Source organism: Myotis myotis, unplaced genomic scaffold (assembly GCF_014108235.1).
Source record: "Myotis myotis isolate mMyoMyo1 unplaced genomic scaffold, mMyoMyo1.p scaffold_m19_p_11, whole genome shotgun sequence".
Classification (NCBI taxonomy): domain Eukaryota; kingdom Metazoa; phylum Chordata; class Mammalia; order Chiroptera; family Vespertilionidae; genus Myotis; species Myotis myotis.
In genome coordinates this window covers 16,616,789-16,639,655 of record NW_023416315.1, presented here as the reverse complement: position 1 = coordinate 16,639,655, position 22,867 = coordinate 16,616,789, and the positions used below count along the sequence as shown (strand labels likewise).

Genomic DNA, 22,867 nt, shown 5'->3' with positions numbered 1-22,867 from the left:
ATGGCAATCTACGCTCGTGGGTCAAATCCACGCCAATACCTGTTTTGGTACAGCCCACAAGTAAAAATGGCTTTTACATTCAAAACAGTATTAAAAAATCTAAAGAATAATAATATTTTGGGTCATGAAAATCATTTGAAATTCAAATTTCGGTGTCCAGAAATTACATTTCTTTGGAGCTCAGCCACACCCATTTATTTATGTGCTTGCAGGCCACCATGGCAGAATTGAGTATTTATGTCAGATACCATCTGCCCTGAAAAGAGTTTGCTGACCCCTAACCTAGGTTAGTTTGCACATCAGAATTTTGACACCAAAAAACACATGATTCTGAAGCATTTTATAAAAATTATTCAGAAGAAGGAATGATAGGAGATCCTAAAATAGGCTACTTGAATCCTTCTTATGCTGGTCCAACTTTTTTATGTGTTATTTATTTATTTGTTTTATTTATTTAGGATTTATTAGGGTGACATTGGTTAATAAAATTATATAGGTTTCAGGGGTACAATTCTAAAATACATCATCTGTATATTGCATCGTGTGTTCACCACCCCAAGTCAAGTCTCCTTCCATCACCATTTATACCTCCTTTACCTTCTCTGAACCCTCCACCCCCTTCTCCCTCTTGTAATTAAGTTGTTATCTATCAGATTTTTTTTTAGTTTTTGGGTTTTTTGCTTAATCCCTTCACTGTTTTCATGCAGCCCTCCTCCCCTCTGACAGCTCTCAGCCTGTGTCTGTGAGTGTTAGTCTCATTTGATTGGTCTACCTTCCACTGAGGCAATCCTTAAAAACAGAGTTCTCAAATATAAATATGTATCAGAATGACCTGGAGTGACCCAAGCCCAGAGATTCTGAAAAGGAGAGGAGGAGTGGGGCCTGAGAATTTGCGTTTCTAGCAAGATCCCTAGTGAAGAAATACTGGCCAGGGTTGCATCCCTCTTTTCTGGATGTGGATGTCCATCAGTGTAAGAATTCATTTACTCAGTAACAACCATGTGCCAATGTTATTCTAGCTGCTGGGAAAACAAAACTAAATGATAAATGGCTCCTTCTGAGAAGCCAAAATTTAATGTTATGCAGTCAGTGAATAAATAATTATCATAAAACATGAGAGCTATAACAAGAGGTATAAACAAACTCTGATAGGGACACCAGTCAGTGCCTGCATGCCTGTAAAGACTTTTTAAAGGAAAATTATGCCTTACAGAATTTTGTAATGTTTCATAAAAAGTCCAGACTGCAGCTTGGCCATGCATCTCATAAAGAAACCTTGAGTATGGGGAGTATATTTAGAAGTTCTGTTCAGTGACTCTTATTTCTAAGAGAAAGAAGGGAAGGTAACCAAGGAAAGGCATATGGTTCTTTAAGCAAGTTGCTAATACTAGCTCTTATTTTCCTCCTTTGAAACCTAATTGTTGTCCCCAAGTCCATCGCCTCCCCCTACCCCAAACTCCCATCATTGCACTCCTGCACTAGACCTCCAGACTTGTCCTCTTGCTGTTTCCGGTTCATTCTACATGCTGCAGCCTGCCAATCTATTTTAAAAACAACTCTGAATGCCTTTTAAATTTTAATATATTTTTTCATTTGATTATAGTGGATTTTAAAATCTGTAATGTATTCCCTTTACTTTTTCAAAATTAACCCAAATCTTTCACAAAACCTTTCAGGTCCCAAATGATCTCTAACCTCAGGGCTCCCCCTGTTGTCAGCACCAGCCACCTTGTTGTCCTTTGAGTTCATCCAAGGATCTAGTCTTCCTCCAGAATCAGGGCTTTTGCAAATGTATTCCATCAGCCTGGAATGCTTTTTCTCCCTCCACACCTTGAATCTTTATTTGATTCTACTCACCTTTCTAATCTCAATTTGGATATCAATGCCCTGGCGAAGTTGTTTTTTCACTGACTCCACTCCCATCCCCACTGTCAGAAACAAAAATGACTAGTTCACACTGGTAAACACTGTGGAAACAAAGGCCACATTGCTATAGTACCAATGGGGAATACGGTCAATTCTCACAGAATATCTGCCATCAAATCTACCTTCAGTTAGTTTTATATCACCAAAAATCATACTTCAGACTTTAAACCAATAGTCTTTGAGTAAGAGGAATGTTTGAAGCATTTTACAACATAGACCATGTCTCGAGTTAAATTGAGAAAAGGAGACCTGATCTGACTAACTAGTTAGCAGAAATTTTGCAGTTAGCCTTTACAAGCAATTTGATTTGTATTTTGGGAAAACACACACTCATATATATGTCAACTTCCGTATAGTTCAGCCATTTGACCTTCAGAGAAGTCGGAACAATTTTCAGGAGCAATGGGAAAATATTATTTCTTGTTATTAGAAATAAAAATCATGCATTTCCTAAAGATCTGTATTGATCAAGAAATATATTGACCTAGAAGGAGGGAGGGGACTGGATGTTCAATTGCAATTCCACTTTTTTACTTAACAAGCCTGATTCACATTACTCTCAGAGTTTTCAAAACAACAGCACTTGACCTTTATATTACTTTATCAGTTTGCAGTTTTGTATTTGTATGGTTGATAAATATCTGTGTTCCCAGTGAAAGGGAAGATTCAAAGAGAATTAATTGTTTTGTTCACTATTTTGCCTTCTGATAATCCATGCATGATTGCCTTCTGATAATCAATAAATATTTACTGAATGAATGACAGAATCACTGGATGTATAATAACCTCTCCCCCTGTCCATCACTCAACTGTCATTGGTTTGGTCATTGAGGAGGGTCCCAACCCACCAGTGACCCTTGAACCCTCTTCCTGACTGAGCCTATTGTCCATCAAGTGTCTATTACTGTCTTGGACTTTTGAATTGACTCTTAACCCTCACTTTCACCCACTCTTGTTAGTTGTGGGTGTCATAACTTGCTACCTGTAATTGAGTACTTACTGAGTCTTACTTTTTTCAGAAAAACTAGTTTAGAAATTGCAACATTATGCAATGTAAACATCATTTTGACATGTAATTAACATCAAAATGATTACTGGGATGCTTTACTTATTTATGTACTAAGTCTTAAAAATCTAATGTAGATTTTACATCTCAATTCAAACAAGCCACATTTTAAGTCCTGGATGTCCAGATGTAGCAAGTGCCAGCTATATTGGGCAGTGTATCTTAGTGCTTCATCAGCTAGTAGGTGGTTAGGATGGCCACATATGCATGACTTTGGCCCAGCATGCCATCTGAGGAATCATGTTGGAACCATACAACTTCAGGGAAGGGCACATAACTGTCCTTTTCCTCATCCTCATTCTACCCCTCCCTGTATTCTTCCCTTTCCAGATTTTCCTCCAATTCTTTCTTCTGCTCTTCCACCTTCTCCTTCTTCTTCTTCTCATTTAGTTTTCATTTATTTTCTGATTGTGTTTGAACCCACGCATTTCTCCCTCTACTTTTCTCTTTCTTCATTAATACAATATTTTTCTATAATAAACTAGCATTTGTGGTACTTTCATAAAATACCGCAGAATGAAAAGGATGGTATTAAAGGCAAAATTATAATATAAAAATTTGGAAAATGGGTGAGCTGTACCTCAATAAAACATGTATATTTAAAGAATTAATGGTTGGTCTCTAGAGCTTTAAATATAAAATGCCAGTATTCTGACAGATTTTTTGTTTGTTTTGGTCATGAGATTGATTTTAATAAGTTGCGAGTTTTTTTATTCAGAGAAAAAATGCATTATTCAAGAATGGCTAGCCTTATGGTTAGATGCCAAAAATTCTTACTTTCTTTAGCCTTTTGGGTTGTGTATTGTCTTTCTGGTTTATAAATTGGTTCTACTTACATCTAAATTGCTGCTAACTGCAACCAGGCTCTATCATTTAGGATTTATGTTTGTATCTCATAGAACACAAGGTGATCACAATGAAAATGCCGACTCTTTACTACAAATCAAAAATTTTTAAATGTCACATATACTAAAATATAAAGTTGAAGTGCTTCACATATGGTCTTCCATGGAGTAATCATAGTTCACATCATATGAGTGATATCCTTAGGGTCCATCTAATTCACCAACAGGGGTGGATGTACATGAAAGGCTTGGAACAAAAGCAGAAATACTGTACAACCACAACTTTCCCGGGAAGTATTGTGCAAAGAAATATAAAAAGAGAGTAAATGAGCTCTCCACATTTGTGTTAAGAAAGCAAATGAGTCCAGGCTCTCAAGTAATTGAAATGGAATACAGTTTATCATTCTCTATTCATTGTCCATTCAAGACCTTCTAATACAATAGCATGGAAATATAATAACCTGTTGTCATTATATTCTTTGAAATTTTTCATTTCACAATTTTAGAACTCTGACTCAATTCTGTTAGGACTTTTTTTTTATTATCAACTTTTTTTAAAATATATTTTATTGATTTTTCACAGAGAGGAAGAGAGAGGGATAGAGAGTTAGAAACATCAATGAGAGAGAAACATCGATCAGCTGCCTCTTGCACACCTCCTACTGGGGATGTGCCCGCAACCAAGGTACATGCCCTTGGCCGGAATCGAACCTGGGACCTTTCAGTCCGCAGGCCGACGCTCTATCCACTGAGCCAAACCGGTCAAAGCATCTGTTAGGACTTTAATGTCTAATCCAAGGTCTTTTAGGAAGTTTGTGGTAGGTAGAACCTCGATTAGAACCCAGATCCTCTGACTATGTGCAGAACTCTTTCCAGTAGGACAAGCCTGGAGAAATCCAGGAGACAAAATGTCTAACTAGAAGAGAAATTCTTTCATGTTATCTTCCTGACTTTTATTAACAACTGAAAAATTAGATATTTGGCAAATTTCTTAAGTCATTAACCAACAGTCAAATTAAGATCAATCAAAATTTCCCTGGGTATTGTATTTGGAAGACATTGACAAAAGAGTCTTAAAGGTCTCCTAATTTCTTAGTAATTTTATAGTATCACAGGTAATAGCGCCATTGAGAGAAGGAAGTTATATGACGAAACATAAATATTGTGTGAGAAAAACAATATTGCCCTTGAAAGGTTCAGTTTCCTATATCAGTTTTGAAGAAGTATATTTAATCAGGATGACTATCACAGAAATCCACTGGGTTTTGTATGAATGCCCATTTAAAAATTGATCAAAATTTTACTCCCACTTTCTTATTTGCTGAGCCATGAAGGGACTGTCTCTTAAGCACTTAACTCACTAGACACTTAGTAACTTAAGCAATTAATTGCCTTAATAACGCAATTGCAAATGGTTTCCACTCATAAAAGTAGATGTGTAAATATTTTATAACCTGGAATTATAGTATAAATTATTTTAGTCTTCATTTTGTTTTCCAAAAACCTTTGCATTAATGTTTTGCGTAGGTTCCACAGCGGTCATCATATATACCACACCAGATGCCCCAACTACCCTGGCAAACATCTCCTTTGTGATTGGAGAGCACCAAAGGCTCCTCTGAAAAATGTTTCCCACCAAATGGGTCAGTTACAGCCTAAATTTCATGATTGACTTTTTCGATTACAGTTTTAAATACTGTGTTAAAATGCAAACATTATATGGGATACATTAAGCCAATTTTAGTCATTGGTAACTTAGTTTAAATTAGTTTATGAGAGTAGTGAGTCAGTCACTTAGTAATACCCAAAGGAAATTAGAAATGGGACATATATAATGTATATAAGAAAAGGAAAATTGGAATTGTTATTAGTATACGGTCTGAAAGTAGGGGTCTAAGGAGAGAAATATGAGGCACTGGTTATTAAGCACTGTGAATACTCAAAATCAGAGTGTGTTCTCAGACAGCTAAGAGGGAAGACATGCCCTTGGCAGTTGCACAATGGTTAGCGCATTTGCCCACTTATGGAAGAGTTGCACGTTCAATTCCAAGTCAAGGGCAGTACCTAGGTTGCTGGTTCACTCCTTACCCACTTTTGGGGTGCATGCCGGAGGCAACCAGTCCATGTGTCTCTTTCTCATTGATGTTTTTCCCTATTCCTCTCCCTCTCCCTCTCCCTCTCCCTCTCCCTCTCCCTCTCCCTCTCCCTCTCCCTCTCCCTCTCCCTCTCCCTCTCCCTCTACCTCTCCTTCTGCCTCCCTTACATTTTATCTGAAAATAAATGAAAAAAGTTCTCAGATGAGGATTAACCAAAAAAAACAAAGAGGGAAGACAAAACACATCATTTCTTTTTTTTACACTATTGCCATGAGTCAAAAATTCCTCTCTCTGCTGAACATAAGGAAGGATACTCACACAAGTTTATATTCACATTATTTACTTGAAATATTTGTTTTTTCACCTTGCAACGTATAACTTAATAACAAAGTTAAAAGTAGATTTTTCAAGTAAATACAAGATAAAGTGATAAAATGGGTAATTAGGAAGCAAGATGGAAGAGCTTTGCTAAGGAATGTACATCTGTTGGGTGATTAATAATATTTTACATGTACTCAGTGCAGCAAAGCAATTAAACGAGAAATGTCACTGACACAATGTCAACTTAAGTTGTTACTGTGCTTTGGTGTTCACTGTTTTCTCGGTCATTTAAGCAGACATTTTCACTTTATTGTCTGTGAGAAAAATCTGTCACTCAAGTGATAATATGGTGACCTAAAATGTTATTTGATAAAAGGGATGGTTTATGACTGTGCTGTCCAGTATATTAGCCACTTGTCACATATGGCCATTTAGCAGTTGAGATGGGTCTGGTCCAAATTAAGATGTGCTTACGTGTAAACTATACACATGGGTTTGAAGACTTAGTAAGCAAAAAAGTAAAAATATTGCACCTATAACTTATTGACCATGTATTGAATTGATAGTATTTGGGGTATATTGGGTAAAGTAAAACATTATTACAATAGCTTTTACCTTTTTCCTTTTTAAATGTGGTTAACTAGAAAGTTTTAAAATTACATATGTGGCTTGTATTTGTGGCTCACATTGCATATTTCCTAGAAAATACAGCTCTAGAGGATTTAATATTATTTAAATACGATATGCTTATGAATTGGCTTATAAATTTTTATGTTACTATAACTATAATTATAATGTTCAAATGCTTTACTTTGAAAGCGGATGTATATTTGACATTGAAAATCATATGTATCTTTTTTCTTTTCTATTGAGGATTTCCTTGCATAATTTCTTTATGTCTGTTATATAGCAAAGGTTGGAAATGTGCTGAACTCTTCTAAATAATGCCTGAAGGAAAGACTCGCTAAAAGAAAGGGTATCTAATTTCCTATAAATAAGCAAACCACCTACTCTAGCCAGTTTGTGGACAGTTACATTCAACAAAAATGTGTCCTGTATCTGTCCACATTTGCATACATGAATAAATGAAAATTCAGTGAGAATGACCACAAGTAACCTACTGAGAACTTGCACACAAGTTTCAAAAAATGTTAATCAGATTAAGCCATCTACATGGTTTCTGGAGAATATTAATAGACAATTGAAGATAGTAAAATTCAAAATGTAGGTTATTGGGCTCATATTTTGTGAAACCAGCATTCATCTGATTTAAAATAAAATTGAAATTCTTAGGTGAGGTTTGTTACAGAATAATTCGATTCTGCATGTGAAAAACGGAAGCTTTCACATTGTTTACATAATTGTGCACACTTTGAAAGTCACAGTCAACAATGTTCACAAAATTTAGCAATTTGCTGTTCAGTACAGATATTAGTGACAAAATGTTTTTCCTATTCCTGACACATATGAGATGAATGCTTTTCGCCACAAGAGAAAAAGACCTTATCCTGGTGAGGTCAGAGAGTTTTTATGTCTTGGTTTCAAGCTACTACCTACCTATAACATGATGAGGAAATGATAGCTTTTGAGGGGAGACCAATTTAAGTATCAGAGCTGCTTACAAAAATAACTTAAATCAGTTGGACAAAAGCATTCTAAAGTGAGACTTTGAGTCTTATTTTCTTGTAGGAAGTGTAATTTTAGAAAAGTAGCATATTTTCTAGGTTACATTTACCAACTCTGTTTTGTATTTATAGAATTTCTACCTCGCCAACTCTGTAGCCATATGACTGTGACTCTTGGTATGGCTGACAGGAGTTATAATGATTTTGATACTAATTTAACTCATTACTATCCCTTGTGTAATGTGTTAAACACATCTTAATGTTTGAATTTAGAAACCTCTCATGATTTACCCATTCTTTGGTCATACAAAATGAAATCTCTGATGTGGATAAAAATGATTGTTTACTTATGATCTGATAGGTTGTCTAACAATTAATCACGATTGGGTCTAGAACTCTGAATTTCTTCTCTGTTTAAAGTCGGAGACAGTTTTCCAGGTGCCATTAAGAAGGCCAAGTATCAATCGATTTGTTCCACTTATAAAACTGTTAGAAACAAATGATGAGATTTTCAACCCCCTAAATTTTGCCACAGATTGTTTCCAACACAAGGATATTTTCTCAAGCTCTCTGGGGATCCCAGTGATGGGCTCTGTTGTCTGCATGCCCAGAGTCCCTGTGTAGGCAATCATCTCTCTTCTACTAAACCATTATCCAAAATTGCTTCTTTCTGGTCACCAAAATGGGAATAAAAGCACTGAGATGAGGAGAAATGTGGGTCAAGACCTTAATCTGTGAGGTATGTCGAAGACATGACCATTACCTTTCCAAAACCCATCTCCACTTGGGTGCCACATGGAAAGATCTATGGTTATTTGATATAAAACCTACACATGTTATTATTATATCCTCAGAGGTCTGGAGAAACACTCAGCATCTGTGTCAACTACTTAAAAAGCCAAATGAGTTAAATAATAAATCACATGTTTCCGTTATGAAAATTAATCACGTTTAAAGGGGAAAAAACTGTTGGAAATAGGCAAACATATTTCAGTTTACTCCTAGAATTATTACATATCCTCATACATAAATTAGTTGGGCTTTTTCTCCTTTTCATAATAGCAGAACTTTAAGGCATAAATAATATGTTGCATCTTAGAAAGTACTCTTTTGATAACTATTATCCTTTAATAAAGTGTAGGGTATAGAAAAGGGAACACTTTATAAAAATTCATTGAAATAGTTTCCTATTCTTTTGTTCCTTTTGGCTTCACTGTTAAAACAATATCAGGGGAGAAACCTGAAGGGTCAGAAGAAAGGCAAAAACATTATTTCTAAAACTTAGGCTCAGACTTTTTGAAAAAGTTATGTGTTCTAACAAGTGTGGAGAAAGCAGAGGAGTGATTCCATGATAGTCTGCAAGTGTAGTACATGGAAAATTACTTACAAAGCTCTCTCCTCTCTTCTGGATGGTTTAGGAATGGGTCTGCCTAAAAGTGGGTAATGGCTTAGGTTTTCCAAGGACTGTCTAGGCAGGTTTAGTTTATAATAACATAAGCTGTTCTAGTCTCTTTCCTTTTGTGTCTGAAAAGGGCACACCACCTTAGAATATGGATTTGTATAGAGTTACATCAGGGAACGATTGCAGTGACTTAACTACCTGACTACCTGGCTGATTCTTCAAGTTGGTGTAGGTATTTGTAGTTTCCTTATTCTGTGCATTGTGTTTGGAGTAAAACCTTATTCTCCATGAACTATATATCTCAAGTGTAGTAACTATATGGGTTATTTCAGTGCCTCTTTTAAATTATCATTATTATTGCTAATAAGATAATCTTAACTAATGATTCAGACTGTTTTACATCTAAAATATAATCTGAAGCATTATTTTTATAAATCAAATTTTAGAAATAGGATATTACTATGTAATTTATAATAACATTATATGCCAATAGGTGTAATTACTTAAATATATATATATATATATTCAACAACATATATTATTTAATATTTATGTTAAGCCTGAGCTATGCATTTATCTCTAAATTGTAAAAGGTTCTTTTTCTCCTTTGGGGCAATTTAAAACATAAAAGACAAACTGGAGAAAAATACTAAAATATGATGTATTTGTCTTAGCACTATATATGTTAAAGACATTAAAGGTTTAAAAATGCTACTTAAAATTATAATATTTATTGGGACATGCAGGAATATGTACTAGCTCAGCATGTGTTTATTAGATAAAAAAGTAATGAGATTCTACGGGAAGCATAGCAAGCACAGCAGTACCATTGATAATGGTGCTAGCCCTTACGGATGCTGAAATACAATAACAGACTTCTAGGGAGAAACTAGCAGTTTTTGTTGGCTCAAAATTTGTTCATTATACTTAAGCGCCTGATTCATTTTAAATGCTCTAAATCAAATTAGAAAGTAACCTTTAGCAAAATGTATATCATTCACTTTATAAAAGTTCTATATGTATAAGAATCGCTTTACATGGTAATACTATTTTTTTCCCTTGTACTATTCTACAACTGCGACTATCTATGAAAACGAGCAACAGTATGAGTGGCACAGCCAGCCTCGTGAATATGAGCTGACTTTGTGCCAGCATGAGGTTCACACGGCCGTTAAAACCACTGCAGTTTTAATTGATACATTCGTCCTCATACATTCATCTTCACAGCAACCCGGTGAGGAGTATGATGGACGTTTGTCTCTTCTGCTTGCATAGCATCCCCACACCCTTCTTCTTGGGGAGAGTCCTGAGGTGAAATGGATGGCGGGTAGGGCTCCGCCTCCATCTTCCTAAATCAAAGGAGAGCAGCCACTGTCTTGCCCTAACTTGGCAGCTCAAGGGCTCCTGCGTGACTGAGGCTCAGCCACTGAGAGACCCCCTGAGAGTTTTCCCGAAAATGAGCCAATTAGAGTTCCTGAGAAGAGCTTGGGCTTCATTCCCACCGAGGCTCTACCCCTGGCTGTGGGACCAGGGGTGTTTCAGAGTCCAGGGCCAGCAGAGGCCATTTGGGTGTCCCAGCTGGACTGCTTTGTTTCTGCCCATTTCCCCCAAGGCTTTTCAGCCTCTTCCCTCAACTAGCCATCTCGTATCTTTCAGTACCTCCCTTTTATTTTACTTTAACTAGAGTAGGTTCTGGTTCTTTGCAACCCAAAACACTGGTGATTATAACAAGTGTTCAATTCATAACGAAATTGAGGTTTACTCAGGTTAAGTCACTTGCTTGAATCGTAGTTGTGTAGAAAAGCCAAGTCTAGAACTCATGCCTTCTGGTTAAGTGTTGTTTCTGTCTCAGCACAGTGTTCCCAGTTGTCTTCAGTGCTCTCTGCAGAAGGGCTGCCTCCTCCTCTGTGCCTTTTTGATTGCAGTGCTCAGTCCTATGTCCTTTTTTAAGGCTTATCTGCTTGATGTCCAGTGTGCTTGTGCTCCACACCAGAACTTTGAGCCTCTATAAGACAAGGGTTATATTATATTCATCATTTCATTTTCTCTCCAACATAACCAGAGTGCCTGGGTATATACTGCTGAATAAATATTTTAATGAATGAGTAAACAGATGCATGAAAAATTTATTCAATTAATTAACTAAAACTCCAATGTGAGTTTGAAGTTGATACAAGAATAACATTAAAACACACACACACCACTACATTCTTTACCAATCAAAATCTTAGACAATTTTAAATAAAGCAATTTCTTAAATATATAAAAATGTTCACTTAGTACGCATTTATTCTATGCCTACTATGTGCCAGACTTTTGTTACAGAGAGAAATAAGAAGTAGTCTCCTTCTTCAAGAAGTCTCTTAGATTAATGGGAGAAACAAATGATTTCATGGCTGCAATCATGAAGCTGTGGAAAATCTGAAGAATGATGAGAGCAGCATGCCCACTGCAGCAGCCACGGAAACCACTGAACTGGCCTGTAGATACAGCTCCGAGAAGGGTGCTGGGCACATCAAGGACAACAGCCAGAGCTCTCCTAAAGCTCGAGAAGAGCGCCGTGGGCTCTGCCTTATCAGAATGTTGTGAGATTTGCTAAAAAATAAAATATATCTATACCTTTATTCAGACTTATTTATTTATTTAACTTTTTAAAAAAATCCTCACTCAAGGAAAAGAAAGAAAGAGGAACATCAGTATGAGAGAGTAACATCGATCCCCTGCCTTCTGTGCATACCACAACCAGGGATGAGCCCTGGCTGGGAACTGAACCGGCAACCGTTTGGTGTGCAGGATGACACTCAGCTAACTGAGCCCCTCTGGCCGGCAGACATCACTATTTTTATTTTTTATTTTATTTTTTATTTTTTTTTAAATATATTTTATTGATTTTTTACAGAGAGGAAGGGAGAGAGATAGAGAGTTAGAAACATCGATGAGAGAGAAACATCGATCAGCTGCCTCCTGCACATCTCCTACTGGGGATATGCCCACAACCCAGGTACATGCCCTTGACCGGAATCGAACCTGGGACCTTTCAGTCCGCAGGCCGATGCTCTATCCACTGAGCCAACCTGGTTTCGGCGACATCACTATTTTTAAAAAGATTTTAATCAAGTCCTGTTATAAAAAATTTCTAAATAATTTTGAAATTATGCTGTACCATTTGAGACCAATAATAAGATTCTATTTTGGTTTGGCACAAAGGTGAGAATGAAGAGAGATCCATGTAAAGCACTAAAGCTTAATAGGAGCAACAAATAAAGATCAAAAAAAGATAAAAACTATATAGATGAGCGTGTATGTATAAAAAAACATACATGTGTATAAAATAGGATCCAAATGTATCATTCTTCACAAGTTATGTATATGGTAGAGAAAAATGTTTAACTCCATAATGTTTTGGTGCCCTTTGCAGACAATTACTACGGTACCCCCAAGCCTCCAGCAGAACCAGCACCATTACTATTAAATGTAACAGACCAGATACTTCCGGGAGCCACGGCAAGTGCTGAAGGAAAACGGAAGAGGAATAAATCAGTGAGCAACATGGAGAAAGCCAGTATAGAGCCTCCTGAGGAGGAAGAGGAGGAGAGGCCTGTGGTCAATGGAAATGGAGTAGTAGTAACACCAGGTTAGTCATTTACAGTTGCCATAGGTTCGTCTGCTTTTTCAGATGTCACTAAATATGTATGATATCTGTATGTTCAAATATATATGTATGTATATATCTGTATATATATATTCACCATATATATGTACAGATGTGTATTTACAGTTATCTTCAGGGAGAAATTATATGAAATGAAAAGGACATGATTCTTGTATCTGATTTGTTAGTTTTAATTTTGACATATCAAGCAATTCATAACTTCCTTTGTTTTTTGTTTCACTTTTACAATATTAATGGCAATATATTGAATAGTTTAAGCCTCTTAAAAGGTGTTATAAGTCACGAATATGATTGCATAAAGTTCTGAGGTCTTTGTTAATTACAGTAGATAAAAATCTATCCTTAGAAACCTTACTATACATGCAGATCTATAGATAAAGGTAGTGTCATGTGATTTAGTTAACAATTTCAATGAATACAGTCCTCAAAGTGACTGTAGCTATATAATGCCATATATTTATCTGCCCATCCTTATTACCCAATCTGACAATATAGAAGAATGCATTTTTATACATTGACATTTTGAAGGTACCTACCCTTGAATAAAGAAGACTTGTTATGTCTTTAATTTATGATCATATCACATATATAAAGAATATTAGATAGATATGAAGTATGTTTGTAAAAGGTATGGATTTGCTATTTTCTTATACTTATTACTAATAGAGTGCCAAATTTTTATTTGTAAAATATTTCTTTCATAATATTATTGATAATTAAATGTTAACAACAAAAAACTATGGCATTTTCTTAGTCTCTTAATTTGGAGTAAGTTTCCAAAGTTTTGTTTGATTTATTTAGTTTTAAAATATAATTTATTGATTTTAGAGAGGAAGGGAGAGAGTGAGAGAGAAATATCAGTGATGAGACGAACCATTGATCAGCTGCCTCCTGCATGCCCCTCACTGGGGATTGAGCCTGCAACCCAGGCATGTGCACTGACTGGAAATCGAACCGTGACCTCCTAGCTCATAGGCTGACACTCAACCACTGGGCCATGCCAGCCAGGCTATTTGCTTTTTTAAATAATGACATTCGGTGGGCATTGAAAACCTAAGGGCTAAGTTAAACCATTTGAAAAAATGTTAATACATTCACCTTGCATACATATTATTCTTAAGATATCTCCTACCACTACTTTGATGTCTGTATTTTCATTTATAATTTTACTGCTTTTATGGTATAGTGACATAGTATTTGAATTTTCATGCGCAATAATTTTTATCAAAGAAAAGTTTCATAAGCTTATTTTTTACCTTCCTTTGTTCATAGTACTTATAAAATGTTCATTGAACATAAGGAGACCAAAACCTAATTTGTGCCAATCAAAGTATAAAACCTTAAAAAGTGGTTTCATCTTCATTATTCAGAGAAGTATAACCTCGTTCATTAATATACTGATTAACAACTTAATCTCTTAGCCTAGTAGTCATTTACAAATGCTAAAGATTATTGGAAGTGCATACTATGATATATTCATTATTAACTGATCTAGTAATTTTCAAGAAATTACATACATTCTCTTTTTTTAAAATTCTGAAATACCTTTGTCAAAATACTTTTAATCATGTAATAGATTTAAATTAGGTTATAGTACACAGTTTTATAAGCTGATCTTTGATGAAAGAAACACAACTCAGTTGAGAAGAAGCAGTAATCACACAAAAAGGAAGTTGGGGGTTAAAGAGCCATTACAGAATTTCTTACTGGTTAACACCTAATAATTAAATAAAATATATTATCTTAGTTAGTCTTAAATCATTGGTTTTTGTTCATTTCTACTATGTATAAGGCAAATCAAATGAAATATTCTTCATCTACAGATTTCTAAACTAGGAATTTATTTAATTGGGAGGCATAGTGAATCTAGACTGCACCATTCCCTTCTATTCATACCTTAGACATGAGGAATGGGGTTTTCTTATGGCTAGGAACTCTTTAAGGGCCCCAAGAAAAATAAACTGGTCTAAACTCTTCTTGATCAGCCCTAGCTGCATGATTGTCTCTGAACCTCTGGGCCTGAAGATGGGAGAGAACTGTCTAGGACAACTCTGAGATTTCTGGATAATCAATAGATGCCACAGCATTGGCTCTGAGAGCCCGGATGAACAGGTGGCCTTTATATGTCTTTTTCTTTCCCGTTTTGGGAGCTGACACAGGTGTAAATTACGTAGCTCTTCACCCAGTATTCAAAGATGGAGGAAACAGACCCAAACCAGAATATTGGTCCATTGTCCCTTATTTGAAATCTATTGATAACTCCCATCTTTGAAATGTCTTTGTTTTTCTTTATGTTTATTCAGTGTCAATTTCAGGGTTTCCTTTATCCTTCCCTCAGATACGTTCACTCAACTCTGCACCTTTCGAGCCTTATCGCATATTTTTCCTAGACAGGGTCTCTGCCCTGCCTCTGTTTTATTCCCTTACACATTCACCAAGTACAGTGCATGTCAAACAATATTGAGAAAACTGTTGCTTACTGGTAAATCTTAGTTAACAGTGCCATATATCAACTAAGAGCCTATAATAGCAATTAATATCAGACATCAATTCAAGAGTATAAGTAGTGTAATGAATGAGGCACATTTGAAGATTGAGAAAAGCTTACTAAGGCAATTATATTTCATTATATATTTTCTAATAATGGTAATATAAAAATTAACATATGGATGCTTACTATGTCCCAAGAACTCCCTAACCTCATTGTACGTATAAGTTCATTTAATTCTCCTAACAGTTCTATTCGCTAGGTACAGTTTTACAGATTAGGACACTGAGGTGCACTATAGTTAAATAATTTGCTCAATAACTGTAATTTATATGTAGGGAATTTGAATCCAGAACCCATGTTCTTAGTTTCTATGCTATCCTGAAACTTATATCACGAAATAGAAGCACAAATATGTTTTCGAGCAATAGTAAACACATCTTTAAAAGTGGCATTATAAATTTCTAGCTACCAAATCATGTATAAGTGAACTTATTTCCCTCTGTAGATATTAAAAATTCCTAATTTTCATAATATATGTATGTATATAACCATCAAACCTACCAATATTTAACTCTTTATTTGGTTTACAAAAAAACCCACCTCTTTTCTTTATGTAAATAAAGGATTTAGAGGAGTCCTCAATTTACCTCTATTACACATTTTAGTCATTATTTCTCCTCTGAACTGTAGTTTATTGCTAGAACTACATATTTCTTTTTCTCTCGTAACATTTCTATGTAAAGTCAGTGACGACTTTTAAATATGTAATATCTTCATGAAGTTCTACTATGAACATTTTCAATGAAAACTCACATAAAGTATGTGAGTACTCATTTTATGCTAGCTTTCTCCTGTCAAAATTAACCAGACACATGGACTTAGCTCCTATCACCCAGAAAAGACATATAATGATCTTTCAGTATCTCAAATCAGAAATGTTTCTCTCTCTGATATATATGATCTCTAATCCCATAATCATAGTATTTACTTAATGAATGAGATGCTGAAATTTAGCTGAAGGTGCTTTACTAGGGTAATAGTTCATTTAGTGGCAAGCTTGGGATCTGGACCCCAAATACCTGAACCTATCCTGGGCTGTTAACCATGCTCAGGGCAGAGTGGCTCCTGGCCTCCGTAAGGTGAATCATGATTGTGCCGCTCAGTGTATTTCATCTACATTGTATTCCATTATATTCATCCTTCACTGGGTTCTTGGCAGTGGTGTTAGATCTGATGCTTGCGAGGATGATATATACTACAACCTCATAGAGAATCTGTCTGTAAGCTGGTGGTTAAAATTCATATGCCTAGAAAACCTTCTCTTGATATTAACCTCACCTATATTTAGACATCTTTATCTTGTTAGAGGTGACATCCAGCCCCATGGCTTCAAATAGATTTACCTGCAGCCTGCGCTTGTCTCTTATGATCCAGGGCCATATTTCTAACCACTACTCACTGAACTGCCCCACCTAAGCCTTTCTTCAACTTAAATGCAATATTCCACTTAAACTCAACAAGCAAACCAACTCACAAAATCCTTTACCTAATTCCTCTCATTCTTCTTTTTACCCAGATAGCTGAGAGTTATCTTAAAAAACAACAACAACAACAACAACCCGTTTGTATTGATTTCAGAGTGGAAGGGAGAGGGAGAGAGAGAGAGAGAGAAATGTCAATGATGAGAGAATCATTGATTGGCCACCTCCTGCATGCCCCACACTGGGGATCGAACCTGCAATTCAGGCATATGCCCTGCCTGGGAATCTAACGGTGACCTCCTTGATTCATAAGTTAACGCTCAACCACCGAGCCATGCCGGCTGGGTGCTGAGAGTTACCTTTGATTCTTCTTCCCCCCTGGCTTGATATATATTATTGAGTATGAAAGATCACTAGTTCTTTAGCTTTCTTCTCTTCCTTCCAAATTTCACTGCCCCATCCTGGTTCTTATCTCCTTTGTGCAGCACAGTCTCCTAATTGACCCACATCCCTCCAGGCTCCATTTCCATCAAATTACCTGTTATTCCTCGATCAAAGATTGTTGAACCTGCACTTGACCATGTAACTATCCTCAAACTTCTTTTTCTGCTGCTTCATGTTTTGGGACAGCCATTCAGGGCCTCCCGCATTTGACTACAACGTTTCTCTTAGTTTTCGTTCCTATCACTCCCAGCCCTCTTCTCTATGTTCCATTCCCATAAAATACCTTCACCTGCCTGATAGGGCCTTTATCTCCTCCTATTTGAACCTTGCTCTTTTTTTCAAACTCAATAAAAAAATTTTATATTCCCTATAAATCATTTGTTGACTCCCATCATGAAAAGTTGACACTGTTTATCTCTGAATTATTGCAGTACAGTTTATGCTTCACATTCATTTGGAAGGTACTGACTATCCTAATACTTGCAGTAACTTTTCATAATGTGTGTGTCTGGCATCTCCAGACATTCTGTAATCATTGTTAGGACAAGGAACACTCTACTTCTTTTGACAGTATTACAGGTGTCTCCCAGTTTCCTCCCTCTCCCTCCTCTCCCCAACTCCCTTCTCCTCCCAGTCCCTGCCACACCCCAGGCCTTCACCACACTATTGTCTGTGTCCATTGCTTATGCAAAATCTTTATCTTTTAGTTAACCATACCTCTAGAGAATGTCAAAGTTTTACTATATTAACATGATTCGATGCATTTCACATTCATGTTACACTATTCCATATCTTCAACATGCGGTGTTTCTAAGTTCAAAACATGAGTTTCCTGATCTTACATTTCTTCAAAAGTTATTTGAAAATGAAAAAAAAATTATGCAGAAGTATATATTTTAAAATATGGTCTTATAGGTAAGACTTATCCAATCTCTCTAACTGTGAAAATACAAAGAATAGATAGATGGTTAATAGATAAGTAGAAATTTTTTTTATAAAATTGAACTTTGTGAAGGAAAGCAAATCCTGTAAACCACAAGAATTGGGTTAAGCTTTCTCGGATTCCTTTTATCTCATGAATTATCTGCTAAACTTTTCCGGAAAGTAATTCACTATTATACTGTAGCTTCCCCTCACCAAGCTATTAGTACGCCTAGTGCAAAGAATTAGAAATGCACATATATTTTAAAGGCAGCTAAATCTCTCTGTTAATACACACACACACACAATGCCAGGAGGAACAGGGCCCGTGAGAGCTACCTTCTCCAACAAAGGGAATACAGTATGTGTACACAGAGCTGCCTTCTCCAGGCCCCCAAGCCTGCAATTAGTGCAAATGAACTGCATCTCCCAGAGAGCAAACAGAGTGTCCCTTATGTGATCACCGAGTGTCCTCAGCCATGATCTCAGTTCACCATTAGGGTCCTGCCTCCAGGTCCTGTGCTGCTTGGCACGCTGACTGTGCACGCACCATCAGTCCTGCTTCTGTGAATGAGGGCCTGTCACTGTCAAAAGAATTATGCCCTCCGTGGTGAATCTCGCTGTTTTCCTGCGAATAATAGCCCACTCTGAAGCCACCCCAACGCCCATCCCCTGCTTATTTTCCTGTGGGTTCACAGAGACTGTGATGTGTGTATCCACTCAGATTTATATGCTTTTTTTTTCTTTTTTTTTTTTTTTTAGGAGGCTTACTTTTATGATCTTATTCCCAGACACAGTACTGGGTTTTATCTCCCCACTGGAGAGGCAAATTTCTGGGGCTATTGTAAATTAGACACTCCATTTTTAAATGGGAGACATTCTATCATTTCTTAAAATAATTATTTGCAAGTTAAAACAACTGTAATCATAAAAGGTTCTTATTACCTAGGTGTGATTATAAAGTAACAAGATAATCATGTTGGAATTTGTGGGTGTGAACGATAGTAGTAACTGTAACTACACCATTGGGAAGTGGGGGATGAAATCACTACTAGTTTCAGGTGTGTCACGTTAAATCAAGGCAGACTCACTTTGCAATTAAACTGAAAGCTATGCATTATTTGAACCCCTTCTTGCCTTCCAAACTGATTCAGCGTGTTCGGGATCTTGCACTCAGCCGTTGGGGAATGTTTTTCTGCTTCTCTGAGGGTTCAGATGATGTGTGAGAGAGGACTTGATACGTGATCGAGGGATGTGGAACAAGGACAACCGGGGTGGCATTCAGGCTTGAGCAGCACTTACAGAAAGCCGGTGGACTAGTTGAGTCTCAGCTTATTTCTAATTATAGTCATCCATTCTCTCTGGGTCTGATTTTCACTTGGTGTTCTATTTTCTTACCTATTATTTCTCCTCATAGACGTGATTATAATTTCAGGGTGAAGTCTCATTGCTCTACTTATTTCTGGCTGGCCTTCGCCCCTGAAGAGGGAAGGTCTTTCAATAAGGTCTGTCTGCGCCTCATTCCTGCCACAGCGCTCCATCTTTGGGAGTAGCGCCCTTATCTCTTTCCTCCTAATTGACTTCTTGCTCTCATCAGCAAATACCTAGATTCCAGTTTGGCCCCAAAGAATAGCATTTGAGTTATTGAAATCAAGATTTTTAAGTCTTCTTCCTTTTCTCTTTCAGCCCCTTTGATGTTCCTAGGATTTCAAAAGATGATGTTATGTTTCATATAGTGTAGTCTCTTAATGTTTTTCAGAATTTTGAAAGCAAGACCTAAAAAATATTATCCATGCATGTCCTATAGTTCATTTCATATCTTGCTTTGGTCTTTGAATGTGTTCAATGCTATATCGGTTTCTTTCACCCCAAAGTTAGTTGAGGACTTGAGGAACTTGTTTCTATATGACAAACACCTTCAGAATTCATTACATTATAAAAATTATGCAGCATGTACAGTTTCAAAGCTGTGAGGATTCATTTCATTGCCCTATTTCAGTCTACTTTTATTAAAATGTTTAAAAAGTTAAATATTGCAGGAAGAAGAATATATACTAATTAAGGCAGTGCTTCTCCCCTGTTAATGGGAAATAATTCCCTCTACTCATTTTTCCAGTGATTCTTTCCAATTCAATTTTTTTATATCTTGGGATTTTTTCATCTTGCAGTCTTTTAGTGTTCCTTTAGTGTTCCATGTAGCTTGTAACCAATCGTGGTTTTTTTATAAAGATAAAAAATAATTTTGAGGTATTGACCATTATTTCTTAGTAAATTACATTTTCTTGGCTAGCCCACTCAATAGATGAGATCCAATTATGTTACAAATATGACAGATAAAAAGTAATTTCTTTACAGGATTAGGAATTTCTTTCCTCAATTGATATATCATCTCAAAAGTCATTACTCTAATTATACCTAATTCTAATATTTTATTCTTGACTTGCGTTTCTTTCATGGCCTCAAATAATAAAAGTATTTTTTAGCATCTCAGAAAAAAATCCTATATAATAGAAGGGTAATATGCAAATTGACCAAACAGCAAAACAACCGGTTGCTATGATGCACACTGACCACCAGGGGTAGGTGCTCAGCCACAGCCCGGCTGATGACTGGTGAGCACAGCAGCGTTGGTAGTGGTGGGAGCCTCTCCTGCCTCTGCAGCAGCACTCTGGACATCCCCCGAGGGCTCCTGGACTGCTAAAGGGCACAGGCCTGGCTGAAGGGATACCTCCACCCTCTCTTCACTCCCCCCAACCCCCGTGCATGAATGTTGTGCACCAATAATGTTTAAGGACTACCCCTCTTTAATCTCATAACATATAAAAAATTTATAATGCATTATTTTAAAACTTAGAAACACTATAAGAGAACTAAGGAGTCAGAAAACACCAACTAAAAGTAATCAATGTACATACAAACATCTCTGAAGGAGCAGAAAAAATAATCATCTTTGCTACCTGCATTGCTGGAGCACTGGGAGTAAGAACAGGAAGGAAACCTACTAACGCTTATTTCCTCTGTACTTTTGAATTTGGCCCATTTGCATGTTTTACTACATTAAAAAAAAGTAATCATTTTTTTAATGATGAGCAAAAATTCACTAATCATTCAATGTGAAAACATTTTAGCACTCACAGTATAATTCCACTTCTCATTTTAGAAGGTTTAGGAAAAGCAAGGGAAATTGATAATAGCACACTTTAAGCAATAAGCTACAGTCCTGGCTACTTTCACTTAAATGGTTACATAGCATGCAAGCAGCCACCACATGACTGTTCTCTTTCTGAAGACAGCATGTCCTCCACTTTTCATTATAGGATATACTCAATAGTCTGGTCATAACAAAAAATCAATTACGATCATATTTTTCTCTGGTGCAAGAATCTACCCGGAAGTGTTCCTTTAACACGAGCCTGTGTTTCCAATTCTAAGAATTCCAGCTTCTAGCAGTGACATGAACAGCATGCTCAGACCGTCTGTCTGCCCCTCCACCCCACAATGCAGTTATACTTGGATCAATATAACTAACATGCTTTTTAATGATTTTGCTGAATTTGCAAGAAAGCAAGGGGCATCTTTAAGCCCCACCATTTCCACCAGCATGGAGGGTAAGTGTGGAGCTATCTGCTACAAGCCGACTTGAAAGTGAAGGTTGCCCTGAGGATATATGAGGAAACTAAGTTTTTGACTAACATAAAATTGGGAAGATAAGACTCTGATTCTTCTTTAAATCAGGTGATAACAAGTTTATAGTTCAGTAGGAGCTCCTGGCGCCCAGTCAAATCAAATGTGAAACTCTATAGGAAATAATACAGAACTTGGAAAAAAATGTGTGGTTTCTGAGGATTATTTTTTCTCCTTTAAGTCACTTAACTCCACAGCATGTCTTAATTGAAGGAGAAAAACTCAATTCATGCAAACACCTGGTAAAGAGAAAATGTCAGTTTTGGGTGTATCTTTTTTTTTTTTGCAATTGCATTATTTTCAGAAAACAATATCAAAAAGTGTGTGTTTTCCATAAAGACAAAAAAATAATTTTGAGGTACTGACTATTGTTTCTTAGTAATTCGCATTTTCTTGGCTAGCCCCCTCAATAGATGAGATCCAATTTGGCTACAAATATCACAGATGGGACCATTCTATCACCATAGGAAGAGACCATTTAGGTTGCTCGACTGATTTATCTGTGCAATTTATTTAGTGTTCTAAGTAGTAGAAGTCCTGATAATAATATATGAAATTTACTAAACATCTACTATGTTTCAGTAGTTTACTATTCTGAGCAATTTATATACATGTCAAAGTTTTATAGGTAAGTAATGTTTTTAGGCCCATCATACAGTTAAGGAAATTGACGAATGCACAGAGTGATTCAATAGCTTGCTCAGTATCATACTGTGAAAGGCAGATTAAACCCAGGCACTCTGACACCAGCCTTAGCAATCATGTGTCATTTCTGTGGAGTGTGTTTGCTGCTATCTGAGAATTGCTAAACAAAAATAAAAAGAATTTCTATTAATCTCAAATTATTTGTATTCTTTTTTTCATCAACTATAATATGTTCCTCAATCTTTAG

General features: G+C 36.4%; 1 protein-coding gene across 1 annotated transcript in view; it reads left to right on the top strand.

Moving 5' to 3' along the window:
* Positions 1–22,867, top strand: part of MAGI2 (membrane associated guanylate kinase, WW and PDZ domain containing 2) — a 1,152,561-nt gene that overhangs the window by 735,335 nt on the left and 394,359 nt on the right. Inside the window, exon 4 of the mRNA XM_036327675.1 lies at positions 12,700–12,915. Coding sequence (XP_036183568.1) covers positions 12,700–12,915 — 216 coding nt within the window. The remainder of the gene's footprint in view (positions 1–12,699; positions 12,916–22,867) is intronic.